A 26983-nucleotide genomic window follows, 5' to 3' on the forward strand; every position below is an offset into this window, starting at 1 on the left:
CATGTTTTTGCTTTGGTTACACATCTGCCATGGGTTTCAAACTATCCATTCCAAAAGGAGGTTAGCCTGGCTGAAAGCCTCTGTCTGGGAGACCTTACTCTAAGTTGCTCAGCTCTTGGCCCTAATCTAGCCTCAATACCCATTGGACAAAGGCCACTGCTGGCCCAAATTTGGAACTTTTGACTTTAATACTTAAATTGATTTAGAAAACTTCATAAATTGAAATGGGGAGTGGCCTGAATCCTCTCCCCTATATTTCGGTCTTTTTCAGACCCTCACTATAAAGGCTCATTGAAGCCAGCTTTTCCCTCTGGTAGACTAGTCCAACTTACTGGAAAAGTATGTCCCCTTCTGTGCGCACCAGTAAACACAGTCATCTCTTTTTCTGCTCCCAGTTTGTCCCTTTGTGCTGCCTCAGAAATCTAACAGAAAGGACGTATATTAAACTGGTTTGTTTATACTCTCATCTCTATGACTCTTTCATGGATAAGCTTCCATTTAAGTATTTTATAAAATTAGGCTTCATAAACAGGCTAGTCCTAAAACTGTCAGCGTGGAAGCCACGAACTCGTTTGTCCTTCCCTCCCCTTTCCAAAGTCTAGGGAAACTCTTCGGCGGAACGCTGAGATGGCGGCAGCAGGCAGCTACATCTCCGACCCTGACAGGACAAGAAAAATCCGGTTGGTTCCCACACAGGAGGTTTCTGAACGTCGCACGTTACCGTTCTGGTTCCCAGGCAACACCTTGGCTGCAGCCACAGGCTTTTTCTGGAAGTGTAAATACTTTGAGCACCTACACTACACCGCTCCCGCGCATGCGTCCCACCGTCTTGTGTCATCAACTGGCGCCATCCCAGTGGAAGGCCCGGGGGCCTGTGCTGCGTTCGGCGCGCCCCGGGGAAGACCAGGCGGGCGCCTGCACATCATCCACGCGGCCCAGGAAAGTCTCGAAAAGCCGGGCTGATGCGGGCGAGGGGCGCGCGAGGCTTTGTGGTTGCAGAGCCTGGCTGCAGCAAGGGTAATGTGGAGCTGCAGAGGGTATGGCGCGGGCGGGCGTCCGGCGGGCTGCCCGGCGCAGGCGTCCCGGCGATGTGTGGCGCTGAAGCGGCACTGGGAGCGGCGGCGGCGGCGGCGGCGGCAGCAGCAGCGGCGGCGGCGGAGGGCTCGGCTTCGGCTTCGCTTCGGTGTTGGTGCCGGCGGCGGCGGCGGCGTCGGCGGCGCAGGCTTCTCCTCAGGACCTGGCGAACCCGGGCCTAAGCGGAGGCCCCGCAAAGCCCCCGCACGGCGCTCCAGGCCGGGCCCCTCCCCGTCTCGCCCTGCCCCGGGAGCCTGCCTCCCCGGCCGGGGATGAGGCCGGGAAGCGGCTGCGCGGGGCCCAGCACAAAGGCTTGTCCCCAGGGGCCGCCGCCGCTGCCGCCGCCACCGCCGCCACCAGCCTAGAGCCGCCTGTGGAAGCTGAGCCGGCACCCGGGCCTTCATCCCCTCCGGTCCCCAGGGGCGGGCGTTGCCCGTCTCCCCTAGGCCCGGGTACCCGAGCTCCGAGTCCTTTGCTTCCTTGGCTGCCAGGGGACCGGACAACCGCGCAGCCTCCGCCGCTTCGGGCTGTGGGAGCCCAGCGGAGCATGTCGGAGGATAGCGACATGGAGAAAGCCATCAAGGTAAGTGGGAGATGCAACCCGTCCTCTACTTTGTCCCGCGATTCCTCTCTGCGTCGGCCTTAGGAAATCGAGAGAATTTGGATGAGAGGTAGAGGTTCCAGTCACCAGAATCTAGTAAGTTCGGGTTTCGGCCTCTCCGGGAAGGAGTTAGCATTTGAAAGCTCAGAGTGTTTGCTTGTGTAGTGTAAAGTCTCCGATTCTCTCTAACCTCCTTGGTTGATGTAGTTTGTGCTCAGCTAGAACAAAGTTGAGTAGTGTGAAGATACTTGATATGAGTAGAATTAAGAGGACTTCTTAGGACTCTCATGTTTCCATCGCCTCCAAGTGCCTTCATTTGCTTCTTGGTGATCCACTGCAACACTTGGCATTGTCTCTGACCCCTCCTTATGGGTCTGAAACAAGCCTGTTTGAGACCTTAGCTTCAGGAGTTGGTCCACTTTGTCTAGAACCCGTCCTTTGGCTTTTCCCTCCTCTTCGTTTATTTCCTTCTGTTCTCTTTGTCTACTCTCAAGAGTCAAGAGTTTATTTCTGAGGAGTTAAAGTGTCCAGTACTCTAAAACTACCCCGAACGGGACTGGGGATATAACCCAGCTGGTAGAGTACTGAACTATGCATGAACCTCGGGGGATCAACCTTGCACTACATAAAACTGCTACGGAGGTGCAAGTCTGTCATCCCCATGCACAGGAGGATCAGTCGTTGAGGGTCCCAGCCAGTGCTGCGATTTAATGTCTGGTGGATAAGAGGAGCCTGAACCCAAGCATGATTACCAGAGTAAGATCCTTGGACTCACATGGCTGGAGAGAGCCAACTCTGGTTAGTTGTCTTGTGATCTTTGGGGACATACACCCAAAAAATGAAATAAGTCTTTGGCCACAGAGGGTTAAGAGGCCATCCTAGAGCTACAAACTCTATCTGTACATAAGTAAGTATAATAAAAATAACTCAAGAATGGCCTAAGTAAGTAAAAACATTGTTTTTGTTTTTTGTCTTTCGAGGGAGAGTTTTTCTGTGTAGCTCTGGCTGTTCTGGAATTCATTCTGTAGACCAGGCTGTTCTCCAGAGTGCTAGAATTAAAGGTGTGTGCCACCACCGACTTTGTTTAGACTTAAAAAATTTTATAGTGATAACTTTGTTTCCTATCTTCATGTTTTTTATCTGACAGTTTCATACATTTAGTCTTCATTGTTTTTGTTTCACCACTGAGAATATGTATATTAGTGGCATGTGCTTAAGGCTAGGAGTTGAAGGTTAGCCTAGGCAATACAGTGAGTTGCCATCTCAAAAACAGATCAACAAAATAAAAAAAGAAATGAAAAGTCCGTAGTCTGACTCAGTATCAATATTATATTTTAGTCTTTAGATGTATTAGACATTTTAAGTGTATGTGTGTCTATGTATGTATGTATGTGTGTATGTATGTATGTATGTATGTGGGGGTATCTACACACATGGAAGTTGGTTCTCAGGATCCAACTCAGCTTGTTGGCAAGTGCTATTGCATCCTCTTTGGGCATATTTTTAAAAAATAAACAAAAAACAGGAACTTTTTCTGGGGAGGCTGGCGAGATGGCTCGGTGATTAGGAGGATGTATTGCTTTTATGGAGGGCTCCAGTTTGGGTCTTAGCAGCCACACTAGGTGGCTCACAGTCACAGCATTCTGTAATTCTAGCTCTAAGGGATCTGACACCTTCTTCTGGCCTCCAGAGCACATCATAACAAAACACAAATAGGTATAAGACAAGGGTAACACACCTGGAACTCTGAATTCAAGGCCACCATGGCCTACATAGAGCTGCAAGCCACCGTTGGCTACATGGTGAGACTTTGGCTACATAGTGAGACTTGTCTCAAAAGACAAAACAGAATCTATCATATCTTTTCAAAGCCTATCAATTTGTATACAGTAGTCACACATAGTTGCGACTGATTCCCACCACTGCCAACCACATAAGATGATGTGTTCTTGGGTTTTACATATCTACTAATTGTTGAAAATTTGGACACTTAGTAACATAGTAACTTTGGACTCCTACTGTTCCCCATATTTGTAACTGCCTAGATTTAAAGGGAAGTTTATTTTCCTTCTGCATGCTAATGTCCGGGTTGTTGTTCTTGACCTCTGAGTAAGTTAGCCTCTGATGTGGGCTGATACTAGCTAGTGTTTGGAACTCCTGAGGCTTTTACCCCCTGCCACTCAACCCCTGTGGTTCTGGAGTCCTTTCAGAGTGGAGATGACTTGCAAAGTTACTTCTGGTTTTAGATTTTCAGTGGCTTCTCATTCTCTCTTGTCCATTTATCAGTTTTGTGGAGGGCTCTATTTAGCCTTATTCTATGGCTCAGTGTGGTAGTTTGCCCTCTAAACCCACGTACTCTGCATTCCTGGCCAGGTCCATTGTCTCTGAGCTCAGCACAGTTGTCCCTTCTCTTCCACATTTACCTGGTCTCACTGATGCTGCCCTTGTTTTCCTCCCCATCCCCATAGAGCACCAGCATTGTTACTTTCCACACAGCTCTGTGCTGGGAGCAAGCAACCCCACTGACTGCTTTGGGCAGTCTGGATGGAGGATGGAAGCTGGAGGAGCCAGGCTGTGTGCTCCCTTGTATCTCACTTCTGTTCTAAAACTGTTTGACAGCTGACAGGGTCTCATTGTGTAGCTTTGCCTGGTCTGAGACTCACTTTGTAGATTAGGTTACTTTGAATTCAGAGAAGCCTGCCTTTGAATTCATAGCCTCTGCTTCCTGTGTGCTGGAAGTAGAGTAGAGAGCCCTCATGGCTGTCAGTCTTGTTTGTTTCCACATTTTGTCTAGCTTTAAATATATTCATGGAAAACAGTTGCCTGCCTTTCACAAGGTGACTATGAGAATTCCCTGTTGTGTTATTCTTGAGTGTTCATCGCCTTCCCAGGTAAAGGTGGAGAACACATACTTGATCCACTCCATCCTGGACATTGGGTTGTTTTTAATTTAAACATTCTCAGGTGGTTGTAGTGGTTCGTTACTGAGAACAACCGATCTAGAATGGTGCTAAGAGTATCATTCTTCTGTGAAAGCAAGTGTCTGAACCGCAATCTCTAATGTGGATGGAATACTCTCTGCTGTCAAGTGGACTGTCATCCTTAGCTTGGTAAAAGATTAGGCCTGAGCGTTCACTCCTGCCTTAGTTAGGGTTTCCATCGCTGTGATGAGACAACATTTACTTGGGTTTGGCTTACAAGTTCTGAGGTTCAGTTCATTATCATTATAGCAGGAAGTAAGGGAGCATCCAGTCAGGCATGGTTCTGGAGGAGTTGAGAGTTCTACATCTCAATCCAAAGCAAGTCAGGAGCAGACTGTCTTCCAGGCGGCTAGAAGGAAGGTCTCAAAGTCAACCCCTACAATGACACACTTCTGCTAACAAGGCTCTATCTCCTAATAGTCCCACTCCCTGGGCCAAGCATATTCAAACCACTCACTCTTCCATCCACACAAGTTAAACAGTTTGTTCAAGGATGTAAGCCTCCACAAGTACCTAACACAGTTTTTCTGGACTCTGAGAAAGTACATTGGATTGTTGCAGTGAAGACACACAAGTTACTGTGCTGTGTGTGTGCAAGTGCACGAGTGTGCTCACTTGAGCACATGGGTGGGTGCTGGAGGTGGATGAAGTCTCTTGGATGCTAGGAAAGTGTTCTACCACTTGTCTAAAGTCCTAATGTCTGTCCCATACACTGTAAAGCATCATTTGTCTGCTTAAATAGATCACGTAGGTAGATTACACAGTTTCCTTTTATTCTCAAACCTGTGTTATCAAAAGGTAGTGGTTGGAAGCAGTGGCTTAGGAGGGGAGGTGCTGAGCCTGGCTGTCCTGCCTCTGCCCAATAATCTAGCTTAATAGTAGAGTTATCTCTGCCGCTACTATTTATTTTCTTTTTTTTAATAGGAGACCTCCATTTTAGAAGAATATAGTATCAATTGGACTCAGAAACTGGGAGCTGGAATTAGTGGTCCAGTTAGGTAAGACAATGTGGAAAAGTGGGTGCATTGTTCTTGGAGCAGACATAGGAAATGAGCCCTGAGCTACAGGCGTCATGTGCTCCATAAGAGTTGGCCTGAGTTTAAATTTTAGAGTTTTTATTTGGGTTTTGATTTGTTGTAGTGTCAGCTTTTGAGTGTTTGCCATGCGTATTAAGAACATGTACCACTGAGCTACCTCAGCTCTGAGTACTGGTGTTTATTAATCTGTTTGTTGCGTTTTTATGAGTGAATATGTGGAAATCTAAGGATGACTTTCAGGAGGTGGTTCTCTTCCTCCATGTGGTCCTGGGATCTCACTGGCCCCTTTGTAAACTTTGTTAGTGTTTTATAGCTAGAAACAGCTAAGTAGCAAAGTCACATGGTCTGCAGTATTATGGGTTGATTTTAAGATGTTAAGCTGTTTGGACCAGTGATATGGGTTGTTGGATAGACATTCTTGTTTACAATTCTGGTGGCCTGAGTTTGATCGCTTGGTCCAATAATAATACTGGAAGGAGAGAACTGACCCCTGCAGGTTTCTCTGTGACCTCCATATGTACATCTATACACACATAAGATAAAAAAATTTAAATGTAATTTTAAAAATGTTAAAGGTGGGGCTGGAAAGACAAGTCAGAGGTTAAGAGCACTAGCTGCTCTTGCAGAGGTCCTGGGTTCCATTCCTAGTACTCATATACTGACTCACAGCCACTGGTAACTCCTCTTCCAGGGCATTTGATACCCTCTACGGATCTCCACAGGGAACAGGTGGTGAACAGACTTACATGCAGGCAAAACATTTACACAATTTTAAAAAAAAGAAAAAGAAAAATAAGACTGTGGGCTATTTTGAGAGGCCACCATTTCTTCAGTACTTTGGTAGTGAGCTGACTACCTGCTGAAGTTGAGACTCTAGTATGGATCAGTGGCTGAGCAGAGGAGCGAGAGACTTCTCCTTTGCCGCCTACTGCTCTAGGGCAGTTGTTTGTATTCATTTGCCTATGAGTCTGAGACAGGGTCTCTGGGCTGCGCTGCCCTAGAACTTGGTGTGGAGATCCTGACTGCCATTGTGATTTCTTTCTGTATCTAGAGTCTGTGTGAAGAAATCTACTCAAGAACGGTTTGCACTGAAAATTCTTCTCGATCGTCCAAAAGCTAGAAACGAGGTAAGCCCACCTGCTGGGAATTGAAGTTCGGTCTTCTGGAAGAGCAAGAGACACCCTTAACCACTTAGAGCCTAAGAATATATATTTATTTACAGTTAAGGCAGGCAGCTCCCTGGAAAATAAAGAGATATGAAAAGAACCTATCTATACTCTCTTCATACTTCCATTATCAATGCTCTAATGACGTGGAGAGCCAGCATACAGACTTTAGTCACCTCAAACTTGTTTAAATCAGTAACAGTAGTTTGTGAAATAAAGTGAGTTATATATGTGTTTTCATTTGTTAATAGAGGGTGTAATGAATCTGTTGGTGTAGTTTTACTTGTACAGAGAAGAAAGACCAAGGAGATGGTCTGGGCAGGAAAGTACTTTCTGTAGTATTCTAGGAGATAAGGAATTCTACAGAAGTAGACTTACTTTTTGGAATTAGCACGGTCGATTTTTGATGGGAAGTTTGGGGGGAAACGATGGCATTTCCTTTGCACATACATGTTTCCTGTGTTCTCTTTAAGGTGCGCCTGCACATGATGTGTGCCACACACCCCAACATAGTTCAGATTATTGAAGTGTTTGCTAACAGTGTACAGTTCCCTCATGAGTCCAGCCCCAGGTAAGACTGAATAGAGCCATCACCATATGCCCATGTAGAAGTCACAGTTGTGCTTTTCTCCTGCCCCGCCACCCTCCTTTCCTTCCATTTCCCTTGTGTTTTAAATGCTGAGTTATGTAACCAATGCCTCAGCTCTCATCGTCCTTTTATCAGTTGCCCCTGGGGACTCTTGTTTCATTTGCTTCCTTCCTCCACCATTATTTTGGTTACTTTCTCTTTTTAAAAACAAAACAAAACAAAATGTTTAAGGGCTTGGGGATTACAGGTTAGTGATGGAGTGTTTGCCAAGCAAACCTAAGGTCGTGTATTTAATCTCTAATGCACTTGTGTGTGTGCCTGTGCATAGTTAAAAACAAAATAAAACACTAGAGAGCCAGGTTAGTGGTGCATGCCTGTAATCCTAGCCCTTGAGAAGATGAGGCAGGAGGATCATATGTTCCAGTCTAGCCTGGTCTACATAGTAAGACTATGTTCTAAATAAATAAATAGGAATTGAAATAGATTCTATTTCAAATCAGTGGGAAGGGCCTAAATGTCATTCCAGCATTCCAGGTCAAGTCTTAGAAGTCATGCAGCAGAAATGCCCCAGTGCTTGCCCTAACTTGCCTTTTGAAAAAGAAACCATCATTCTTTTAGTTGCCAGAGTTTGGGAAGTGCTTACGTGGAGACTGAGACGGGAACCCTGTCATTGCGGTATGGTGGGCAGCAAGCAAGGCGTCTCCTCCCTTGCATTCAGAACCTTACAGAGCAGAGCCAGTATCAGGGCAGCCTGGGAGGTCAGTGTCTCAGAGGCCGAGGGAGTGCTGTTGGAAAGGATGTAGGAGAGCTGTACTGTTAAAGCCAGGGGAAGTCAGTTGTGGTCCACATGTGCTCTGATGCTGAAAGCATTTGGATGCAAGCAAAAGCATTTCTATGAGGGATAGGAACCAGAAATTCATGCTTTTATTTTTTTATTTTATTTTTTCCCCCTCTTCACTTTTTGGCAGAGAATATGAGAGTCATTGCATTTAGTGTCTAGCTAACCCTGAACTCAGGGTGGTTTGCCTATTTGTAAATGAGGTCACTTTAGGTCAGCACTCAAAGCCATAGGGTTTTGCTTTTGCTTTTGGCTTTTTCCCTTTTCTTTTTCTTTCTTTCTTTTTTTTTTTTTTTTAACTTAACAAAATCAAATGCTTTCAAACAGGGCTCGACTCTTAATTGTAATGGAGATGATGGAAGGGGGAGAGCTATTTCACAGAATCAGCCAGCACCGGCACTTTACAGAGAAGCAAGCCAGCCAAGTAACAAAGCAGGCAAGTTAACCCCGGGCACCAGCCAAACTGCAGCTACCTTGTTAAGCAGTCCAATTGCATGCGGGAGGGAGCTTAAAGAAAAGCTCCATTTGACCATTTGACCTCTCATTGCCTGCTTTGTTATAGTCAGAATGGACATCTTCCTAAAAGTGCCACTGACCCCTTTTATACTTTGGGTGGGAGGACTGTATTTTAATTGCCTGTCACCTTTCCCAAGGGCCACTGTGAGTTTCCTCCACTGTCTTAACTGAGGATAGCTGTGGGCAGGTAGTTTTTGATGCTGTTGCTATCACCTGAAAAACCTTTAGTATAAACTTGTCCTCAGGTATTATATGTTTCTTACATAAGTCACATATCATTTCTGCAGGTTTTGTAATATGAGGGATTCTTAGTTATATTCGATTATATTTACCATATGTCCCATAAAGTACCCTCAGAGGTGACAAGCTAAACCTCAGGCCTGTCTTTATTACCAAGCAAGTAGACCATAGAAAAACAAAGGCACAGCAGTTAGCATTGTGAGAAAGCTCTTGCAGATTCTCTACCCTCAGTTCTCAAGTGTCTCTGGATGCCTCCTTTCTGGTTAGCTAGGATTAGCCACTGTGTGAAGTGCTGAGAAGAACCACACACAAGGGTTGAGGAACTATTTAACTTTTAAATTACACCATTCATTTTTCAATACTAAGACTAAAGGATGAGATGTGATCATCTGTAGAACAAAAGCTGTTGCAGTTACACGACAGATGCATTGTCCTGAGGTAGGAAGTCAAGCTGGCTGGTTGGTAGGTGTTGCCTGCCATTCAGCTCCCTAGGGTGCAGGTGTCTGGATGAGCAGCCCTACTATGCAGGGGGAAGCCCTTCCTATGGAGGACTGCTGCTGTGGTCCTATAGAACCTGTTCCAGCACAGGCACTTACAGGATGTGTCCCACTTTATTCTGACTGAAACCATTTGTGGTCATGCTTGGTTAGTAAATGCAGGTTAGAGTCAAACTCAGGCCAATTTATTTCTGTTTCTTGGTATCACGAGTCTTTCTTAGTTTCCCTTGTGAACTCAACACTAGCCACAGTTGTACCTGACTTCACCCCTGAGCTCTCACACTAGGGGTGTTAGAGATGGTGGTTTTCTAAGAGGCGGCTGGTCCACTGTGCCCTTTTCCAGATAGCCCTGGCTCTACAGCACTGTCACTTGCTAAACATTGCGCACAGAGACCTCAAGCCTGAAAACCTGCTTTTCAAGGATAACTCTTTGGTGAGAAAAATTGCTTTTCCTCGTTTGATGCTATCACTTTGTTTTGTTCTGTTTTTTTCTTTTCTTTCCTTTTTTTTTTTTTTTTTTTTAAGATAGGGTCTGTCTATCGCAGGCCAGCCTGAACTTATCATGTAGCTGAAGATGACCTCGAACTTCTGACCTCCTGCCTTCCTGTCTCCTCCTTTAGAGTGTTGGGATTCCAGGTACGCATCAACAGATTCAGTTTATGTGACCATTGCGATTGATCCCAGTACTCTGCACTGTGCCAACTGATGTACATCCTCAGGCTGGTTTAATTTTTGTCATACTATTTTTTTTTTTTTTTTGTAGACCAGGCTGGCCTGGAACCCATGTTTAGGTTGGCCTAAAACTCTGCCTTTGCTTCCTGAGTGCTGGGATTGCAAGTGTGTGCTCCCTACTACTGTACCGAGCCCTTACACAGGAGCTTTTAGGCTATGTGCTCCTAATACTTTAGTTTCCCACTCTTTTCTTGTTAGGGGCTCAGAAATGTCTCTACACCCCTGGCATAGGTGATTTAGATGATACCGATGTATTTGTGAAACTTAAGAACTTGCATATTACCTGACAGCCTTTGGGGAGAGGCAGGGATTGACATACTTTTATAAATATATATAGAGTTCCTTGAGAGTTAAGTTTGATTTGCTGTTAGCCCTGATAGGCTGTGTTTTTTTCCTGTATTTCTGTCCCCTGGCTTATAGTCTACTAGTCAGTTGCTCTAGTTGCCATGAAAATCATTGCTAATCTTCAGAATGAGGCTGGGTGGATAAGAGGAGGGGCTGTTAGTTAAGACACTGAACTCAGAGCTGTGTTCACAAGTATAAGTCAGGGCTGACCATGTAGATTTTCTTTCTCTTTATTACTTTTAGATTACTATGATTGAATTTTTTTTTTTTTTTTTTTATGTGTATGAGTTTTACCTGCAGGTGAATGCAGTACCTGTGGAGGCCAGAAGAGGGCATTAGATGCATTACAACTGGAGTTATGGGGGTTGTAAGCTGACACATGTGTGCTAGGACCCAGAGCCAGGCATTATGCAAGAGCAGGAAGTTCTCTTAAGTGCTGAGCACTCTACAACCCCTGCACTAAGAACAGCTTTCAGATGTCCTTCCTAGACTGAGTTTCAAACTCATGGTAATCCTCTTGTCCCAAAGTCCACAATGCTAGGACTACAGGCATGAGCCACTACACCTGGCTTTCATAAAGTATTTACTGACAACTATGTGGTATTAACTCCAGTTTGTTTTCTTTCAGGACGCCCCTGTGAAGTTATGTGACTTTGGGTTTGCTAAAGTTGACCAAGGTGATTTGATGACGCCCCAGTTTACCCCTTACTATGTAGCACCTCAGGTAAGCATGTTTTCTTCTTTATGATGTATTGCCAACTTGCCTGAACCCGGGCCTCCCCCACTAGGTTTCTCTGTGTAGACCAGACTGTCTGGAACACACTCTGTAGTCCAGGTTAGCCTTGAACTTTGAGATGTCCCTGCCTCTGCCTCCTAAGTGCTGGAATTTAAAGGCATTGCCAGATGACTTACAGGTTCTTGTTTCTACTGTAGATGTGGCCTCAAGCTGCAGTAGAAATACTCCAAGTTTAATTTGGGTAGAAAGTTTGTTAGCTGGAGAGAGTCCTCTCATAAGACACTGAGGCCCTGCCCTAGTTAATCCTGAGGGGTAACCATAGCTAGGGAGAAGACACAGGTATTGTTCATGGCTCCTGGGCTTAGGGATCTGAGGAAGGTGTCTCTGGGGAGCCCCGTCTGTCCTGGATCTTACTCTGTAGACCAGGTTAGCCTTGAACTTGAAATCCTCCTGTCTCTGCCTTCTGAGTGCTGGGCTTAAAGGCCTAAAACACCACTACCTGGTGAAAGGTTTTTTGTTTTTTGGGTTTTTTTTGTTTTTGTTTTGTTTTTGTTTTTTGGTTTGTTTGTTTGTTTGTTTGTTTTGAGACATGGTCTTACCATGTTCTGAAGCTATGTCCTCACTATGAATGCCAGGCTTGGGCTTAAAGGTGTATGCCAACATACCTGGCTGAAAGTGTTATATTGATGTCATTTTTTGTTGTTGATTACCAGTTCATTTTTGCTTTCCTGTAGTCTGTCTCAAGCTGTGGGACATTGGTGATGTGATTTCCAATAAACATTTGGTCTAACTCCTTCCTAGGTACTAGAAGCACAGAGAAGGCACCAGAAGGAGAAGTCTGGCATCATCCCTACCTCGCCAACACCCTACACTTACAACAAGGTAAAGGTGGAGGTGGTTAGCTCCTTCCCACTGTGGACGAGATGTTCATGATGCTGCAGCAGCTGGAATACAACAAGTGACCTGGAATCCAAGTTTCTAATCTGATGAGACAGGAAGTAATCCTCTGATGACAGTGAAGCGACACGGTTGGCATTCATTTGAGATATAAAGGCCATTTTTGAGAAATTGAACATCAAGCACACTGATGGTTTATATCGCTATTCTTTGGTACTTCAAAAGTGCCAATTTGAAAAAGAAAAAAAAAGACACATTTTAAAAAAGCTGCTGTCTAATTTGAACAATGTCTTCTGAGCATAGCAAGTGCTTGGTTATATGGTGCGCTCTGAATCTGCAACCATGTGCCAGACATGCTGTGTGGAGCCTGTGCGGCCAGCATCTCTGAAAATGGATCTTGGCGTTCTGTTTAAGTGTACTTGCTCTTTGGTCACTTCAACTAGCCATGGATGACAGTGGCCTGGGATAGCTGCTATACATCTATCCACGCGGTCCATCTGTGTGGCTTTATTTAGGCCACCAAGCTGCACTTACTGTGTGTGTGTGGGGGGGGTGCGGACCCAGACTTCCCTGAGCCAGGTGCGGTTGCTGACAGTGGCTCCAGGCTAACTGCCTGCCTGCGTGACATCTCAGCACAAGGCTCACCAGAACCGTTTTAGAGATAGGTGTCGTGAGATGTGACTAGAACTTTCATGTCTTACACCGCTGTCCTGAAGACTGTTGAGAGAGAACTCTCCTGTGCAGGACTTTGGGGGGGGGGGTCTCCTCGTTCTTACTGTGCTTTCTTTTCTTCTTTTGAATTCAAATAGAATCTTTTAATGAGAATAGAGTAGGGCACAGTTGTCATGTTTGCCAACAGAGTGTCTTTAGACCTCCAGATTTTGTCACACTACTTTGGCCTTTTCAAAATGGCTTAATCCATCTTGGCACAAGCTCACTGTTCTCTGCCCTCCTGGTCCTTGTTGACACAGTATATGCTGAAGTGTGAGCTAGCTTTTACTTACTGCCTTTTTGCTCCAGGCTGGCCTCATATGCATGCTATACATGGTGGCTCCCAGGTGCTCCCAGCCATCACTGTCCTGGTGAAGTGTGGTGATTTTTTTCACCTTTATGTGTCAGGCTGCACCTGGCCCTTAATTTGAGGCTCTCTCTAATAGGAGTGATTTTTTTTTTTTTCTATTTTGCTTTCAGAGCTGTGACTTATGGTCCCTAGGGGTGATAATTTATGTGATGCTGTGTGGATACCCTCCTTTTTACTCCAAACACCATAGTCGGACGATCCCAAAGGATATGCGGAAAAAGATCATGACAGGAAGTTTCGAGTTCCCAGAGGAAGAATGGAGCCAGATCTCAGAGATGGCTAAAGATGTTGTGAGGAAGTAAGTCCTGGGCTGCTAGAGGGTGGCTAGGGAGCCCTGAGGTGGTAGGCATCTTGTTTCTGTTTCTAGAGCCTGTTTTAAGAGTTTTCCTTATTTAGCCAGGTATGGTGGTGCACACTTTTAATCTCAGCCCTTGGGAGGCAGAGGTAGGTAGATCTCTGGAAGTTCAAGGCCTGCCAGAATTACTCTGGTCTACAGAGTAAGTTCAAGGACAGCCAGGATTACATAAAGATCCTATTTCGGAAAGACAAAACAAAACAAAAAAATTCTCCTTATTATAGTGAAAATGAAACTCTTCCTTTTCTGTTATGTCTCTAGATTATGTCCCAAGATTGTCAACCTAGGGGTGCCCTGTATCCGGACTGCATGGGCTCCAAGACCCTCCTGCAGTGCTTTTCTACCTCCTCCTCATTCTCTTTCTTTTCTCATCTTGTATTGTTTGGGTTTTGTTTTTGTTTTTGCTTTAAAACAGGATGTTGTTCTAGCTCTGTCTGGCCTAGAACTCACTGTGTAATTGAGACTGGATGGACTGAGACGCTTCGTTGTTGGTATTACAGGTGTGCACATTCCGTGCCAGCTTATGTCTTTCTCCTATATAAGCCACCAGGAGTAGATCTGATGCTAGGGTTTCAGGATGGCACCTTTGGCCTTCTGATCTTTTTCTACTGTTGCAGTGTGTGGTGGTAGTCTCAGGACCACACCCAGTCTTCTCTGCCAGATGGTGGCTCTGACAAACACTCAGCTCTGGGGACTCAGTAAGAACTAGGGATAGCAGGGGCCGAGGGGCTCAGTGGTTAAAAGCACTGTCTGTTCTAGAGTTAGGTTCCCAGCACCCATATAGTGGCCCACAACTCCCTGGAACTTCAGTTCTATGGTCTACTTGGGCACTACACCCATGCATAGAGGTGCTTGCAGGCAGACATTCATACATGAAATAAGTGTTAAAGAGTTAGGGATAGTGACTACATACAGGTTGATACAGCACTTTGGTAGCAAGAAGATAAAAGAAAGCAGAGTTGAACTTCACACACACTTTTTTCTGCCTGCCTGTGTCGGGTTCTCAGTTTCCTTCTGGGGTTTGAGAGAAAGGGAAGCAGGAAAGGGTAATGCTTGGGAACTGTCCTATTGACAGCAGTCTCTCCAAAGTGAGCTCATGCTAGGCATGCTCATGCCTGCCTGTATTGCCAACATTTGGAAGGCTAAGGCAGGAGAATCATGAATCCAGGGCCAGCTTGGGTTACAGAGACCCTATATCAAAACAGAAAGTTTAAAAAGTGAAGTGGTGGGCTGGAGAGATGGCTCAGTGGTAAGAAGCACTTAATTGCTCTTCCAGAAGTCATGAGTTCAATTCTCAGCAACCACATACATGGTGGCTCTCAACCAACAGTAATGGGATCCGATGCCCTCTTCTGGTGTGTCTGAAGACAGAGCATTCATATACATAAGATATGTGCGGTTGTTTTAGGGAGTCTGTTATAAAGAAGGACAATTTCCTAAAATGTAGGAAGGATGTTTTATGCTGGTAAGCACAGGGTTTGCATTCCCAACAGTCTTCATATTGCTTCCATGCCACATTGCCCAACTCTGTGGCAAACCTCGGAATCCTCTTGTCGACTCTCTACCCCTTGTGGTGTAGGTATGCATGCATGTAGAGGTCAGGTCTTTCATCCACATTTCCTCGCGCTCCTCTCCCCTTTCCTCTACTTTTTTCTTGACATAAAGATTTCTTAATGGCCTGGGCCACTCCAAGGGATGTAGGTTTGCCCTGACTCAGACCTTTGGAATGAGGTGGTGTTGCAGAGAGCCTAGGAGTATGCTGGGGTGAACTAGGTGAATGAATGTGAGGTCACAGAGTTATGACCAAATTGTGGCTGGTCCAGAGACTGTTGGTTGGTCTCAGTGGTTGACTGACTGGAATATAGAAAGGCTCGGTTCTACTATCTGATAGGATCTAGTTTTATCTTAGATAACAATCTCCTGTTTGAAAATACTTTTAGCCAAAAGTAATTGAAGCTTTGTCCTGGAAACCTCAGTGTGGGAGTTTAAATATAGGTAGGCCTGCTGGCTTCCCTACTGAATCTTGTGGTATGCTAGGAAGTTTTGAACAAAACTTATGGTACCATTTTAAATCTGGTACCATTTTCAATCTGCTGCCCAGGAAACCTCAGGCCATAATACACCCATAAGCAGTACGTGTGGCTAGCATCCATCCCATCCTGCCTTGATCTAGAAGCTCCAGGCCTGTAGGAGTTGGTAGGAAGTCAAAAGAAGCCAGGGCTATTAGAGCCCAGCCCAAGAATTTTGCTTGTTTGTTTGTTTCTTTTGGGGACATTCTGTGCATGTTCTGTCTGTTGGTGTGTTTTCATTGAAGGCTTCTAAAGGTCAAACCAGAGGAAAGACTCACAATCGAGGGAGTGTTGGACCATCCCTGGCTCAACTCAACGGAGGCTCTGGATAATGTGCTGCCCTCTGCTCAGCTGATGATGGATAAGGTGAGTGATGCGCATTTTGTTGTCTGAAGAGAAAGTGTGAGACGTGGGGGTGATTGAATAGGGGGCTTAAAGGGAAACAGTGACAAATACATGCTACTTCTCTTGTTTCCTGAAAAAAATCAGGATCCAAGGCTCTTTGGGTGTGGGTTTGGTGGCACAGAGCATAAAGAACCTCCCTACAAGGTGTTGAATTCAGGCTGCTTCTAAAGGTAAACAAAACAAAGTGAGGAGTTTAGAAACCAGATCTTTCATGCTGTGGGAATTCAGAAACCAGCATCTCTGAAAATGTGTAGATCACAGAAGGCAGAGACCCTTACTGGCTACCTTCTTATTTGAGGACTATGAAGGGTTTTTTTCCTTTTCTATCTATAAGCCATGTGCACAAAGGTGCCTCAAGGCCAGAAGAAGGGGGTATGAGATCCCTTGAGCTGGAGTTTCAGGTGGTTGTAAGCTACCTAATACAAGGGCTGTGAACTGAAGTTGGGTCCTTTGTAAGAACAGGTGTGCTCGTGACTGCTGAGCCATCTGTCCAGCACTGTTGGTAATTATTACTGAAACTCTGTCCCCGTTGCCAAGGAAGAAAACTGACTGGGATGTGGGCTTTGTGTGGTGCTGTTCCCTAGACCTCACTGATGATGGGGAGAGTCCTCTGCCTGACCAACCATGCTTTATGCTTCTCCTTTGTCTTAGATGACCTCTAAGTGCAAAGTAACAAATGTGGACACAAGCTGCCAAAGTCAGGCACAGTGACACATCAAATCCAGCACTTACTTGGGAAGCTTAGGTTGGCAAATCATGTGAGTCCAGGAATTTAAGACAAACATGGGTAATATAGCAAAAATAAAGTCCAGAAGGCAAACTTTAACTGATGGCAGTCTTTACATGCAGGCAGTTGTTGCAGGAATCCAGCAGGCTCATGCTGAGCAGTTGGCAAACATGAGGATCCAGGACCTCAAAGTCAGCCTCAAACCGCTGCATTCTGTGAACAACCCCATTCTGAGGAAGAGGAAGCTACTGGGGTGAGTGAGTGTAGTTCTTTGCTCCTCTTCACAGCAGGCGTGGTGGTGTGGTGAGTGCTGAGCACTCTGCCAGGAGTCCACCCTCTGACATTTACAGAAAGTGTGGACATTTTAAGTTACTCCAGCAGTTGGACACATTCTGTAGTTATTTTTTTTTTGAATATACTGGGGTCTTGATTTGGAGCTGGGTTCAGAGGTCTTACCTTGCTCTTGTCTTTCCCCACATTTGTAAAGCACCAAGCCAAAGGATGGTATTTATATACATGACCACGAGAATGGAGCTGAGGATTCAAATGTTGCCTTGGAAAAACTTCGAGATGTCATTGCCCAGTGCATCCTCCCCCAGGCTGGTAAAGGTCATGCCACTTACTAATGTTCTGTATGTGTGTGTGTGTGTGTGTGTGTGTGTGTTTACATGTACACGTACACACACGCATAGTTGTGCATGAGCACACGTGTGTATATGGCAGGAGGTTCAGATTAGTTTGTGGTTTGTCTTTTATGTACACTGTATAAGTGGGTGCACATTACTAAGAAACAGTGCGACTGCAGACACATAGTAAGTTCTATATCTTTGGTCTTCTCTGATGTTCTAGGTTAGGTTTAACCAGCAGTGCCAGTTGTAGCCCGTGATTTTCTGTTGTCGCAGTTTTACAGTGAAGGCACAAAAAAGGGTTAAGAATGGAAATGTGGGCAGGGTCCAAGTATAGCATAGAGGCCATCGGTACTATTTCCAGAACCTTTACGATGATACACTGTGTATCTGTAAGTGTAAGAAGAACACTACACAGCCTCACCACTAGCCCTGCTGTGGCTTCTGTCCCTAGCCTTATGCTTGCCTTTGAAGGAGGGAACTCTCATCCCAAGGCCTCCCTTGGGATTTAGCCCCCTGTGAAGTGAGGGGCTGTTCTCAGCTGATGAAGGAGATGCTTTATGTAAGATGAGGTTACAGAAGGTTGAGTTAACCTGTCTCCCTAAATCCTTGGTGATTTAAGAGCACTCAGAACCTTCCTGAGCATTTTGAAGCAAGGGATATTCGTAGGAAAAGATTAGCAAACATAGCCTTTTTTTTCCCTCTCTTGGCCAGATGTTTTTGCTCAGAAACATCTTTCATTTTTCTAACTCCCAGCACTTAACCTGGGGTGTCATCACATTTGAGTGAAAATGGAAACTTGGAAGAGCTCAGTGACAGGAGTTGTTAGCCTGGAGCCCTGGGGAGCCAGTCACTAGCATCTTGGATATGCTGTTTCCTATTTTTTCAACTAGTTGGAAGGACGTGCTATGCTGTCCATCTTTAGCACCAAAATCCCATGATGCTATAGAAAAGTGAACCTTCCTCTGCATTCTTGCCCATAGGAGAGAATGAAGATGAGAAACTGAATGAGGTGATGCAGGAGGCCTGGAAGTACAACCGAGAGTGCAAGCTCCTGAGGGATGCTCTCCAGAGTTTTAGCTGGAATGGTGAGACAGCCGTGCCCCGTGCTTACACACAGATGGTGCCTGTAAAGAAGGGGTGGGAGGCACACCCTACTGTAATTGCCCAGCTATGTCTGGTATCTGCTCCTTTGTGGCATTCCTGTTTTAATTTTTGGCCTGTCATTCTACCCAGCTGTAGCTTTCTTATACTTGGTTGGGAGCTTTTACATGTGAGTGAGTCCTTTGTTTGACACACAGCGATCTCTGGTTTAGAAAAACTGCTCCAAGCTTAGTTGCTGCCTGAAAACAGGGCATCAGAACTGCTTCTGGACAGTGAGATGAATTTCAGCTCATAAGGAGTTGTGCTGACCTTGTTCTTCTTGCCTTTCAGGCCGTGGATTCACAGATAAAGTCGACAGATTAAAGCTGGCAGAGGTTGTGAAGCAAGTGATCGAAGAGCAGACCCTTCCCCACGAGCCCCAGTAGTAACAGCTTCAAACTTTTAACAATTGGAGAAATTATTCTTTAATGTAAAGTAATTTTTATGTAAATTAATAAATCATAATTTCATTTCCTTGTTGCTTAAAGTTGCTATATAGATTTAGGTTCAGAGTTTCTTATCAGTTAGCTGTTACTGTTGTTTAAAAGACTCAATTCCAACCCATATGTTAACGTAGGATGGTTGAGTCTTATATTGTAAGATGACATTGTCAAGAAAGGTGGATTTATTTTAGCCAAGTATTACAGCCGTTTGCCAATGGTCGGGGAAGGAGCCAGGCCATGCTTTCTGCCCCGGTAAACTGTTGCATGTACTATGGAGCCTCACTCCCATTTGCTCTGGGTGTCTGTCCCCTGCTCCTTAGCTAAATGAGTCCTAGTGCTGAGCTGTTTTTGTGAATCAAGTGTTGTCAACTGCCTGTCACAGCTCCCAGGATGTGCACGCATTCCGTGGCCTGGAGCCACTGCTGGTGAAAAAGCAGTAAAACGGCCTTAGCTTCTCTCGCCCTGATCTAGGAAAAAATATGGCTATTGGTGTTGTACTTGTGAGGGGTGTGTGTATGTTCCCGAAGCCCACTGGGATTTGCTTTGGCTTATTCTTGTCTTTTATCCTCACAGCCATCTGGCCTCTGCTCTGGCACAGTTTTACCTGCAGGTGCTCACCACCCACTCTGCTCCCCTGACCGATTTCTACTAGGATTTGCTGAGAAACAACATCAGAGGACCCACTACTTTGGTTCTCTCCTATGTCGTGTCCAGAGTATTGGCTCTGCTTAGACTTAAGACATCCTCCAGGATGCGTGTGTTTTCTTCTTTCATTCCCAGGAAATATAATTATGGCCCTGAAAGTAACTGTGTCCTTTGTTCACTGCTGTGCATATAGGTACAGCCAGTCCTCTGCCGGTGATGGATTTTTAGAACCGTTTTGGTGATTGCCTTTGTTGGCACCCAGAGGAGATACTGGACACTTCAGTCAGGTAGGACAAACCCCATGTCATGGATATTCAGTTTTGTCTAATCCTCCTCAGTCAAGAATTCCATGGGCACGGGGTTTTGTTACTTCCTAGTTCCTTCCTGGAGTGTAGGTGTCCTTACTGCTCTTCAGAAGGATGGCACCAACTGGCCTGTGCAGTAAGGAGAGCAGTGCCATTGAGGATTGCAGAGGAAGGAAAGGTTACTCTTAGGTGAGCAGTGCTAGTGTGCGAAGTGGGGTATGTTCCAGGATAGCAAGAACTCACTTAGCAGAGGAAAACCAATTTCAAGCAAAACTTCCAGCCAGAAAAATGTAGCTGAGACTTGGATTAGCGCATGTTGTTTTCAGTGAAACCCTGTTCCCTAGATCATCTAGGAGGCCACACTTGTTCTCTTGTGCCTGCAGACCTCCAGCACACCTGTTCTGGGGTTGGAATCCAGTGTTCCCTTGGGACAAGTTAGCTGTTAGTCTTCTCTTCAGAGGAACCTCTGGCACACCAACTCCAGCATCCATTGAAATCATTTGGGTGTCTTGTAAAAGCTTAGGATGTTTTTCCCTTCAGTGCAGTGCAGTGTAGACTGGCTGGAACAGACACACATCTTACTGGCTGCTTTTCCTCTGAGCCTGGTGTGTGGCTCAACAGCCTTAAGCTAAATTAATCTGGTCCCATGATGAAATCTGTATGTTTTTCCAGATGAAAACTGTTGGATATCTGTAAAAAACCCTCGGAGATGTCCTAGCCCGTGTCACGCACCTAGACAAAATTCCCCTAAACAGGAACTCCCTGTTGCTTGTGACTGGGCACGCTAAGTAATAGCACGGTTTGTTTGTATATTTCTAGGCCAGTAGTAAATTATGGCTTAACACGAATCAGTTTTGCTAATACAAAATCTACCTCTAGTTGGAAGTTAAACCTTTCTATTCCTGGTAATTTCCTGTCTGCTTACCACTGTAGAAACATTACAGTAAAGCCGTTGGCCATTGTCTCCAGTCTGCCTACATCGTCACTAAGCCTTGTCACTCAGACACTCACTCGCCACAGTCACGGCTACCCACATGCTTGTGTGGTCATAGGAAAATGCTGTTCTGATATTTATTACTTGTTTGTTTTCGTGGGGGGTTTTGTGTAGCCCTGTCTTTCCTTAAACTTGTTCTATAGATGAGGCTGGCCTCCAACTCAGAAGCTCATCTGTCTCTGCTGTGCTAGGATCAAAGGCCTGTGCAGCCACCAACAGTGGAAGTTTTCTTTCTCTTTTTTTTCCTTTTTGTGTATGTGTGTTTTATAATATTTTTATTATTTAGATTATTCTATTTCAGAAATATATAAATATTGAAAAAAATCAAACCACAAGAAATTGATTGTTAGTTTGTCTTCCAGGTATCAGCAGAAAACAATCAAAAATTTCTCTTTCTTGTATAATACAGTGGGATTCTGAAACCACTTCATACATCTTAAAAGAATCACAAACATGTTCCTTCTCCCTCACTATTCTGTATTTAGAGATATCACATTTGTAACTGCAAAGAGTTCTAGTGAAAGAACTTAGGCCCCTCTCATCAGCTAAGCCCCTGCTGAGCTTTTGCCTGCATCTTGTTCTAAGGATGCTGTGTCACTATTACTCCAGTAATGACTCAATTTACTCTTCCTGGAAAAATATAATTGGTTGGAAGTTAGAGCTACATTTTAAGATTTTTGTTATTCGTAAACATTCTGCATGCATGTATGCTTGCAAGCTAGAAGAGGGACCAGATCCCATTACAGATGGTTTGTGAGCTACCATGTGGTTGCTGGGAATTGAACTCAGGACCTCTACAAGAGCAGTCAGTGCTCTTAACCACTGAGCCCTTGATCTATACTCTTGGTGACATTCGTTTTTTGTGTGTGTGGTGGTAGCCTTGTTTTTTGAGAGAAGGTCTTGTTTTGTATCTCTGGCTGGCTAAGAACTCTTACAAAGACCATGCCGGCCTTGAACTTGTGATCCTCCTGTGTGTCACCTGGGTGTTGAGATTTACAGAAATGTACCACCTTTCTGAATCAAGCAGGATTCCAATCCCAAGTGTTATGATATAAAATTTTTATGCCACATAGAAGACAGTTTTATTTAGTTTAATTTTAAAATATGCATGGAAATGAAGAAATGGAAGGAATGTGTACCTACAAGTTCTGTTTTCCTTCTAATGGATAGTGCTGAATACAGGGAGAACACTAATGTGGAACTGAGGCCTCAGACTTGCATGGGCAGTGCAAGCCAGCTGTAGTCAGACAAGTGTGGAAGCTGAAGAGTTTTTCAAGAGCCCACTTTCATTTTCTTTGTTGCTGTAACCATAGGCACCAGTATGTCTTTATTTTTATGGTGAGACCAGTGGGAGAACTTAGATTTCTAACTTAGAACATATATTTCTGTAGTAAAAATGAGGTTGTATAAAACTTAAGCCTTAGAAAAACTTTTCCATAGAGAAGGATCATGTTTAAATGCCAAAATTCATTTGGAAGACACAAGGATAAGGGAGCATCTAATACTCTCTGTGTGTGTGTGTGTGTGTGTGTCTGTGTGTGTGTGTGTGCGTGCGTGCGCGCATACCAGTGAAAGGAATCAGGCAGTAAGAAGAGAAGAAGGATCTGTTCAGAAGGACTACTATAAGAAAGAGGAACAAGGTAGGACAACAGAGAACTCTTAATTGTTCAGAGAACCCAGAGAACTGTCCCCTCCCCCGCACCCTGCAGAATGTTGAGTCAGAAAGTATGAGCAGGTTAACATGTCAGAGGTCCATGACCTGTGGAGGAAGAAAGATGATCTGACGCACAGAACTGGTGAGTCACTGTAAATACAGGGCTCATTCCCATGAACGGCAAAGGAACTTAAGCAACACTGAAGCTCTTCCACTCGAAAGAAGGCCCGTGCTATACATAACCACTAAGGCCAGGAGAAAAAAAGATACAGCCTGAGGTCCTAGGATTCACGCTGGGGAGCACCCCTTAAGGGACAGGCACAGGTTTGGGTTCCTGGGTCTGGGAAAAGCAGAGTGAGCTGCCACTGATGGACATAGATCCTACATTACCCACAAGTTGTTTGAGCCATGTCAGTGGCAGCATCAGTGAGAGGGTTTGCCTCCAGTCTGTCTTCCCTACAGATCAGGCAAGTAGCCCTGAAAGAAGCTAAGATAACACCTCACATCTCGGCTGCACAGCACTGGAATTTGGCTCAGAGATTAGTGCCAGGACACACATCTGTCAGAGTAGGGATCTTGGTGCTATTGATTTTTCTCCCGAGCACGTTCTGTGACATAGGATTTGTATATAATTCTTCCTATGAAACAGTCATCCCCGAGAGACTGCCAGGCAAGGAGAGTGCAGATCCTGGAGGGAAGGTGTCCTACATGCTGTTGATGCAAGGCCAAAAGCAGCTGCTCCACCTCAAGGTAAAGAAACACTACTCTGAGAGCAACTTCCCAGTCTACAGCTACCACAATGGCATCCTGGGGCAAGAAATGCATCTCCTCTCCCAGGACTGCCACTACGAAGGCTACGTGGAAGGGGTGCCCAGCTCCTTTGTTTCTGTCAACATCTGCTCAGGCCTCAGGGGCATCTTGGTTAAAGAGGAAACATCCTATGGCATCGAGCCCATGCTCTCTTCCAAAACCTTTGAACATGTCCTCTACACCATGGCACGTCGGCCTGTGGCCTCCTGCAGTGTCACTCCTAAAGACAGCCCGGGGCTCACGGGCCAGCACCAAAGGAGCAGGAAGCCCGATGACCTGCTGGCTCTGTCTGACTTGTGGTCACACACCAAGTATGTGGAGATGTTTGTTGTAGTCAACCACCAGCGGTTCCAGATGTGGGGCGGCAGTGTCAACGTGACGGTCCAGGCAGTGGTGGACATCATTGCTCTGGCCAACAGCTTCACTAGGGGGATCAACACAGAGATGGTGCTGGTGGGCCTGGAGATCTGGACAGAGGGGGACCCGATAGAGGTCCCAGTGGACCTGCAGGCCACACTCAGGAATTTCAACCTCTGGAGACAGGAGAAACTCGTGGGCCGGGTCAGGCACGATGTGGCACACTTGATCGTCGGGCACCACCCAGGAGAGAATGAGGGCCAGGCGTTTCTCCACGGTGCCTGTTCTGGTGGGTTTGCGGCGGCCGTGGAGGCCTTCCATCATGAAGATGCCCTCCTGTTTGCGGCGCTCATGGCTCACGAGCTCGGGCACAACCTGGGGATTCAGCATGACCACCCGGCCTGCACCTGTGGTGCTAAGCACTTCTGCCTCATGCATGAGAAGATCAGTAAGGACGGTGGCTTCAGCAACTGCAGCTCTGACCACTTCCTCCGTTTCCTCCACGACCACAGAGGGGCCTGCCTGCTGGAGGAGACTTGGCGCCAGAGCCGCAAGCGCAGAGATGCCCATTGTGGAAACGGTGTGGTGGAGGAGTCAGAGGAGTGTGACTGCGGTAGTGACTGTGACAGTCACCCATGCTGTGGGCCAGCATGTACACTGAAGGAAGGTGCCCAGTGCAGTAAGGGACTCTGCTGCCACAAATGTACATTCAAGAAGAAAGGGACCTTATGTCGTCCTGCTGAGGATGTGTGTGACCTTCCTGAGTACTGTAATGGCAATACTCAAGAATGCCCTGCAAACAGCTACATGCAGGATGGCACACAGTGTGACAGGATTTATTACTGCTCTGGGGGTTGGTGTAGGAACCCTGATAAGCAATGTGCAAGGATCTATGGGTATCCTGCAAGATCTGCCCCTGAGGAATGTTACATTTCAGTTAATACTAAAGGGAACCGGTTTGGAAACTGTGGCCATCCCACCTCAGCTAACCTAAGATATGAAACATGTTCCAATGAGGATATATTTTGTGGGAAACTGGTGTGTACAGATGTTAGATACTTGCCGCAGGTCAAACCCCTACACTCCATCCTCCAGGTTCCTTACGAAGATGACTGGTGTTGGAGCATGGATGCCTTTAATGTTACTGATGTCCCGGATTACGGAGATGTGCAGAGTGGCACCTACTGTGCCCCGAACAAGGTCTGCATGGAGTACATGTGCACTGCTCATGCAGTACTCCAGTATGACTGTGAGCCACAGGAAATGTGCCATGGGAATGGAGTGTGCAACAATTTCAAGCACTGTCACTGTGATGCTGGCTTTGCCCCTCCTGACTGCAGCAGCCCAGGAAACGGGGGGAGTGTGGACAGTGGGCCTGTTGGGAAGCCAGTGGATCGAAACTTGAGTTTTTTGGGAATTGGAGAGAAGCAGAAGACTAGGACAGAGGATGAAGAGGTAAACCTGAAAGTGGTGGTGTTTGTGGTCCCTATATTCCTTGTCGTTTTACTGTGCTGTTTAATGCTGATTGCCTACCTTTGGTCTGAAGTACAAGAAGTGGTGTCTCCAGGGAGCTCATCATCACCTGAGTCGTCAACCTGGTTGTCAGACGAGTCCTAATGAAGTTTTGAGATCTCATGGATCGTTGCTACTGATGTCTTGTACTGGCAGGTCAATTTTGACTAAGTGGATTTTAGGGCATGCGTCATCTGCACTGTTAGTGTATTTTCTGTACACTTGTGTTGCTCGTCTCAGTAGCAACTGGTATCATAGCACGAATGTTTCTGTGAGATCTAAATGTTCTAACTTGCCCTGTCAGCCACTGTTCATAAAATAGAAGTAATTTTAAATAAATATAAATAATAAGGCCTTTTCTTCTGCTTCAGATGAAGCACTGTTCCAGACTAGTCATCCTCATACTGTGTGATCTTCAGGGGGGTTTTTTTTTGGTATGGTCTTGGTTTTTTGAGTCAGGGTTTCTCTGTTTCAAATCCCGGACAGACTGTCCTGGGGCTCACACTGTAAACCAGGCAGTCCTCAGACTCACGGGTATCCTCCTACATCTGCCTCCCAACTGCTGCGATTAAAGGCGTGCCCCCACTCCAACCTCCCCAAGTAGGATCTTTAGTTTTAAGACCGGGACAAGACTAGATCTCAGACACTTAGTAAGTACTTGGGCGCAGGAAGCCAACTTAGCAACAGCTCCAACAAGTGCTGAGCTCAGGTTTGCAAAACTTTTCCCAGTTTTTCTACTGAATTTGATTTTTAATTTTTTTTACTTTTATGTGTATGAATATTTGCCTATATATGTGTATATGTACAAGTTGTGTGCCTTGTACCTAAGGAGACCAGAAGAGAGCATTGGTTTCTGTGAAAATGGAGTCACAGACAGTTGTGAGTGCTAGCTAAGTCAGTGGGTCCTCTGCATGGGCAGCCAGTGCGATACCTACTAAGCATCTGTCTCTCTCTCCACCTCCAACCTGGCAGCTGTTCTGTGGGTTGCTGGTGTCTGCACGGGCAAGTTCTGCAGTGTGAAGACGGCTTCCTCTGAGGCACAGAGCTAGTACAAAGCACAATTCCTTCAACACCACAGTCACTGTTGTAATGTCCCCAGAAACAGGCAAGAAGAGCAGGTGGTGGGTACTCCACTGTGCCTTTCCCTCCTTTCAGCAAAAAGGAAGAACATTTGATGGGTCTGATTGTCCAGATGGTTCCTTAATTAGATACTGAGATGTAATAAGAACCTCCTACACCATCTGATCATTTTTAAACTATCTTGAAGCTGAACATTAGCTGTGGGTGGAGGTCAGTGGTGGTGGTCTTGCCTAGCACATGTAATGCCCTAGATCTAGTTCCCAGTCAAGTATGGGGTCTCATGCCTGTAATCTCAGCACTAGGGAGACTGAGGCAGGAGAACTGGCACCAATGTATGGCCAGTCTTGACTACAGAGTAATAATACCCTTACAATAAAAATGTGCAATTCAGCTGGGTGAGGAAGGCTCACAAGCCTTCAATGCCAGCACTTGGGAGGCTGAGGCGGGTGGATCTTTGAGTTTAAGGCCATCCTGATCTACATACAGAACTACATTTCTGTGAGTTCCAGAACAAACCCTGTCTTGTCT

The 26983-nt window shown here is 45.7% G+C and overlaps 2 protein-coding genes across 7 annotated transcripts in view; both read left to right on the forward strand.

Annotated features, from left to right (window-relative positions):
- The first annotated feature begins 1156 nt into the window (after positions 1–1156).
- MAPKAPK5 (MAPK activated protein kinase 5) lies at positions 1157–23368 on the forward strand. Of its 6 annotated transcripts, XR_013975608.1 has the most exons (16): positions 1166–1657; positions 5581–5654; positions 6745–6820; positions 7333–7430; positions 8614–8726; positions 9887–9972; positions 11245–11340; positions 12154–12234; positions 13441–13628; positions 16000–16120; positions 17009–17139; positions 17374–17495; positions 18496–18600; positions 18947–19085; positions 19937–20030; positions 23346–23368. XR_013975608.1 is itself a non-coding variant. In XM_080940624.1 (14 exons), exons 1-14 carry the CDS (start codon positions 1622–1624, stop codon positions 19039–19041), a joined length of 1416 nt encoding a protein of 471 aa, XP_080796750.1. In that variant the 5' UTR covers positions 1164–1621; the 3' UTR covers positions 19042–19129. The 6 variants fall into 6 exon arrangements, 5 of the variants coding, with proteins under 5 accessions (XP_080796753.1, XP_080796752.1, XP_080796750.1 ...); XM_080940624.1 differs by lacking the exons at positions 19937–20030; positions 23346–23368 and having other exon boundaries at positions 1164–1657; positions 17374–17489; positions 18947–19129; XM_080940623.1 differs by lacking the exons at positions 19937–20030; positions 23346–23368 and having other exon boundaries at positions 18947–19129.
- Positions 23105–26983, forward strand: part of LOC308439498 (uncharacterized protein) — a gene marked incomplete at both ends in the record, with an annotated part of 30902 nt that continues 27023 nt past the window's right edge. The window contains one exon of the mRNA XM_080941325.1: positions 23105–25464. Coding sequence (XP_080797451.1) covers positions 23105–25464 — 2360 coding nt within the window. The remainder of the gene's footprint in view (positions 25465–26983) is intronic.

This window comes from Micromys minutus, assembly GCF_963924665.1.
Source record: "Micromys minutus genome assembly, chromosome: 29".
Classification (NCBI taxonomy): Eukaryota; Metazoa; Chordata; class Mammalia; order Rodentia; family Muridae; genus Micromys; species Micromys minutus.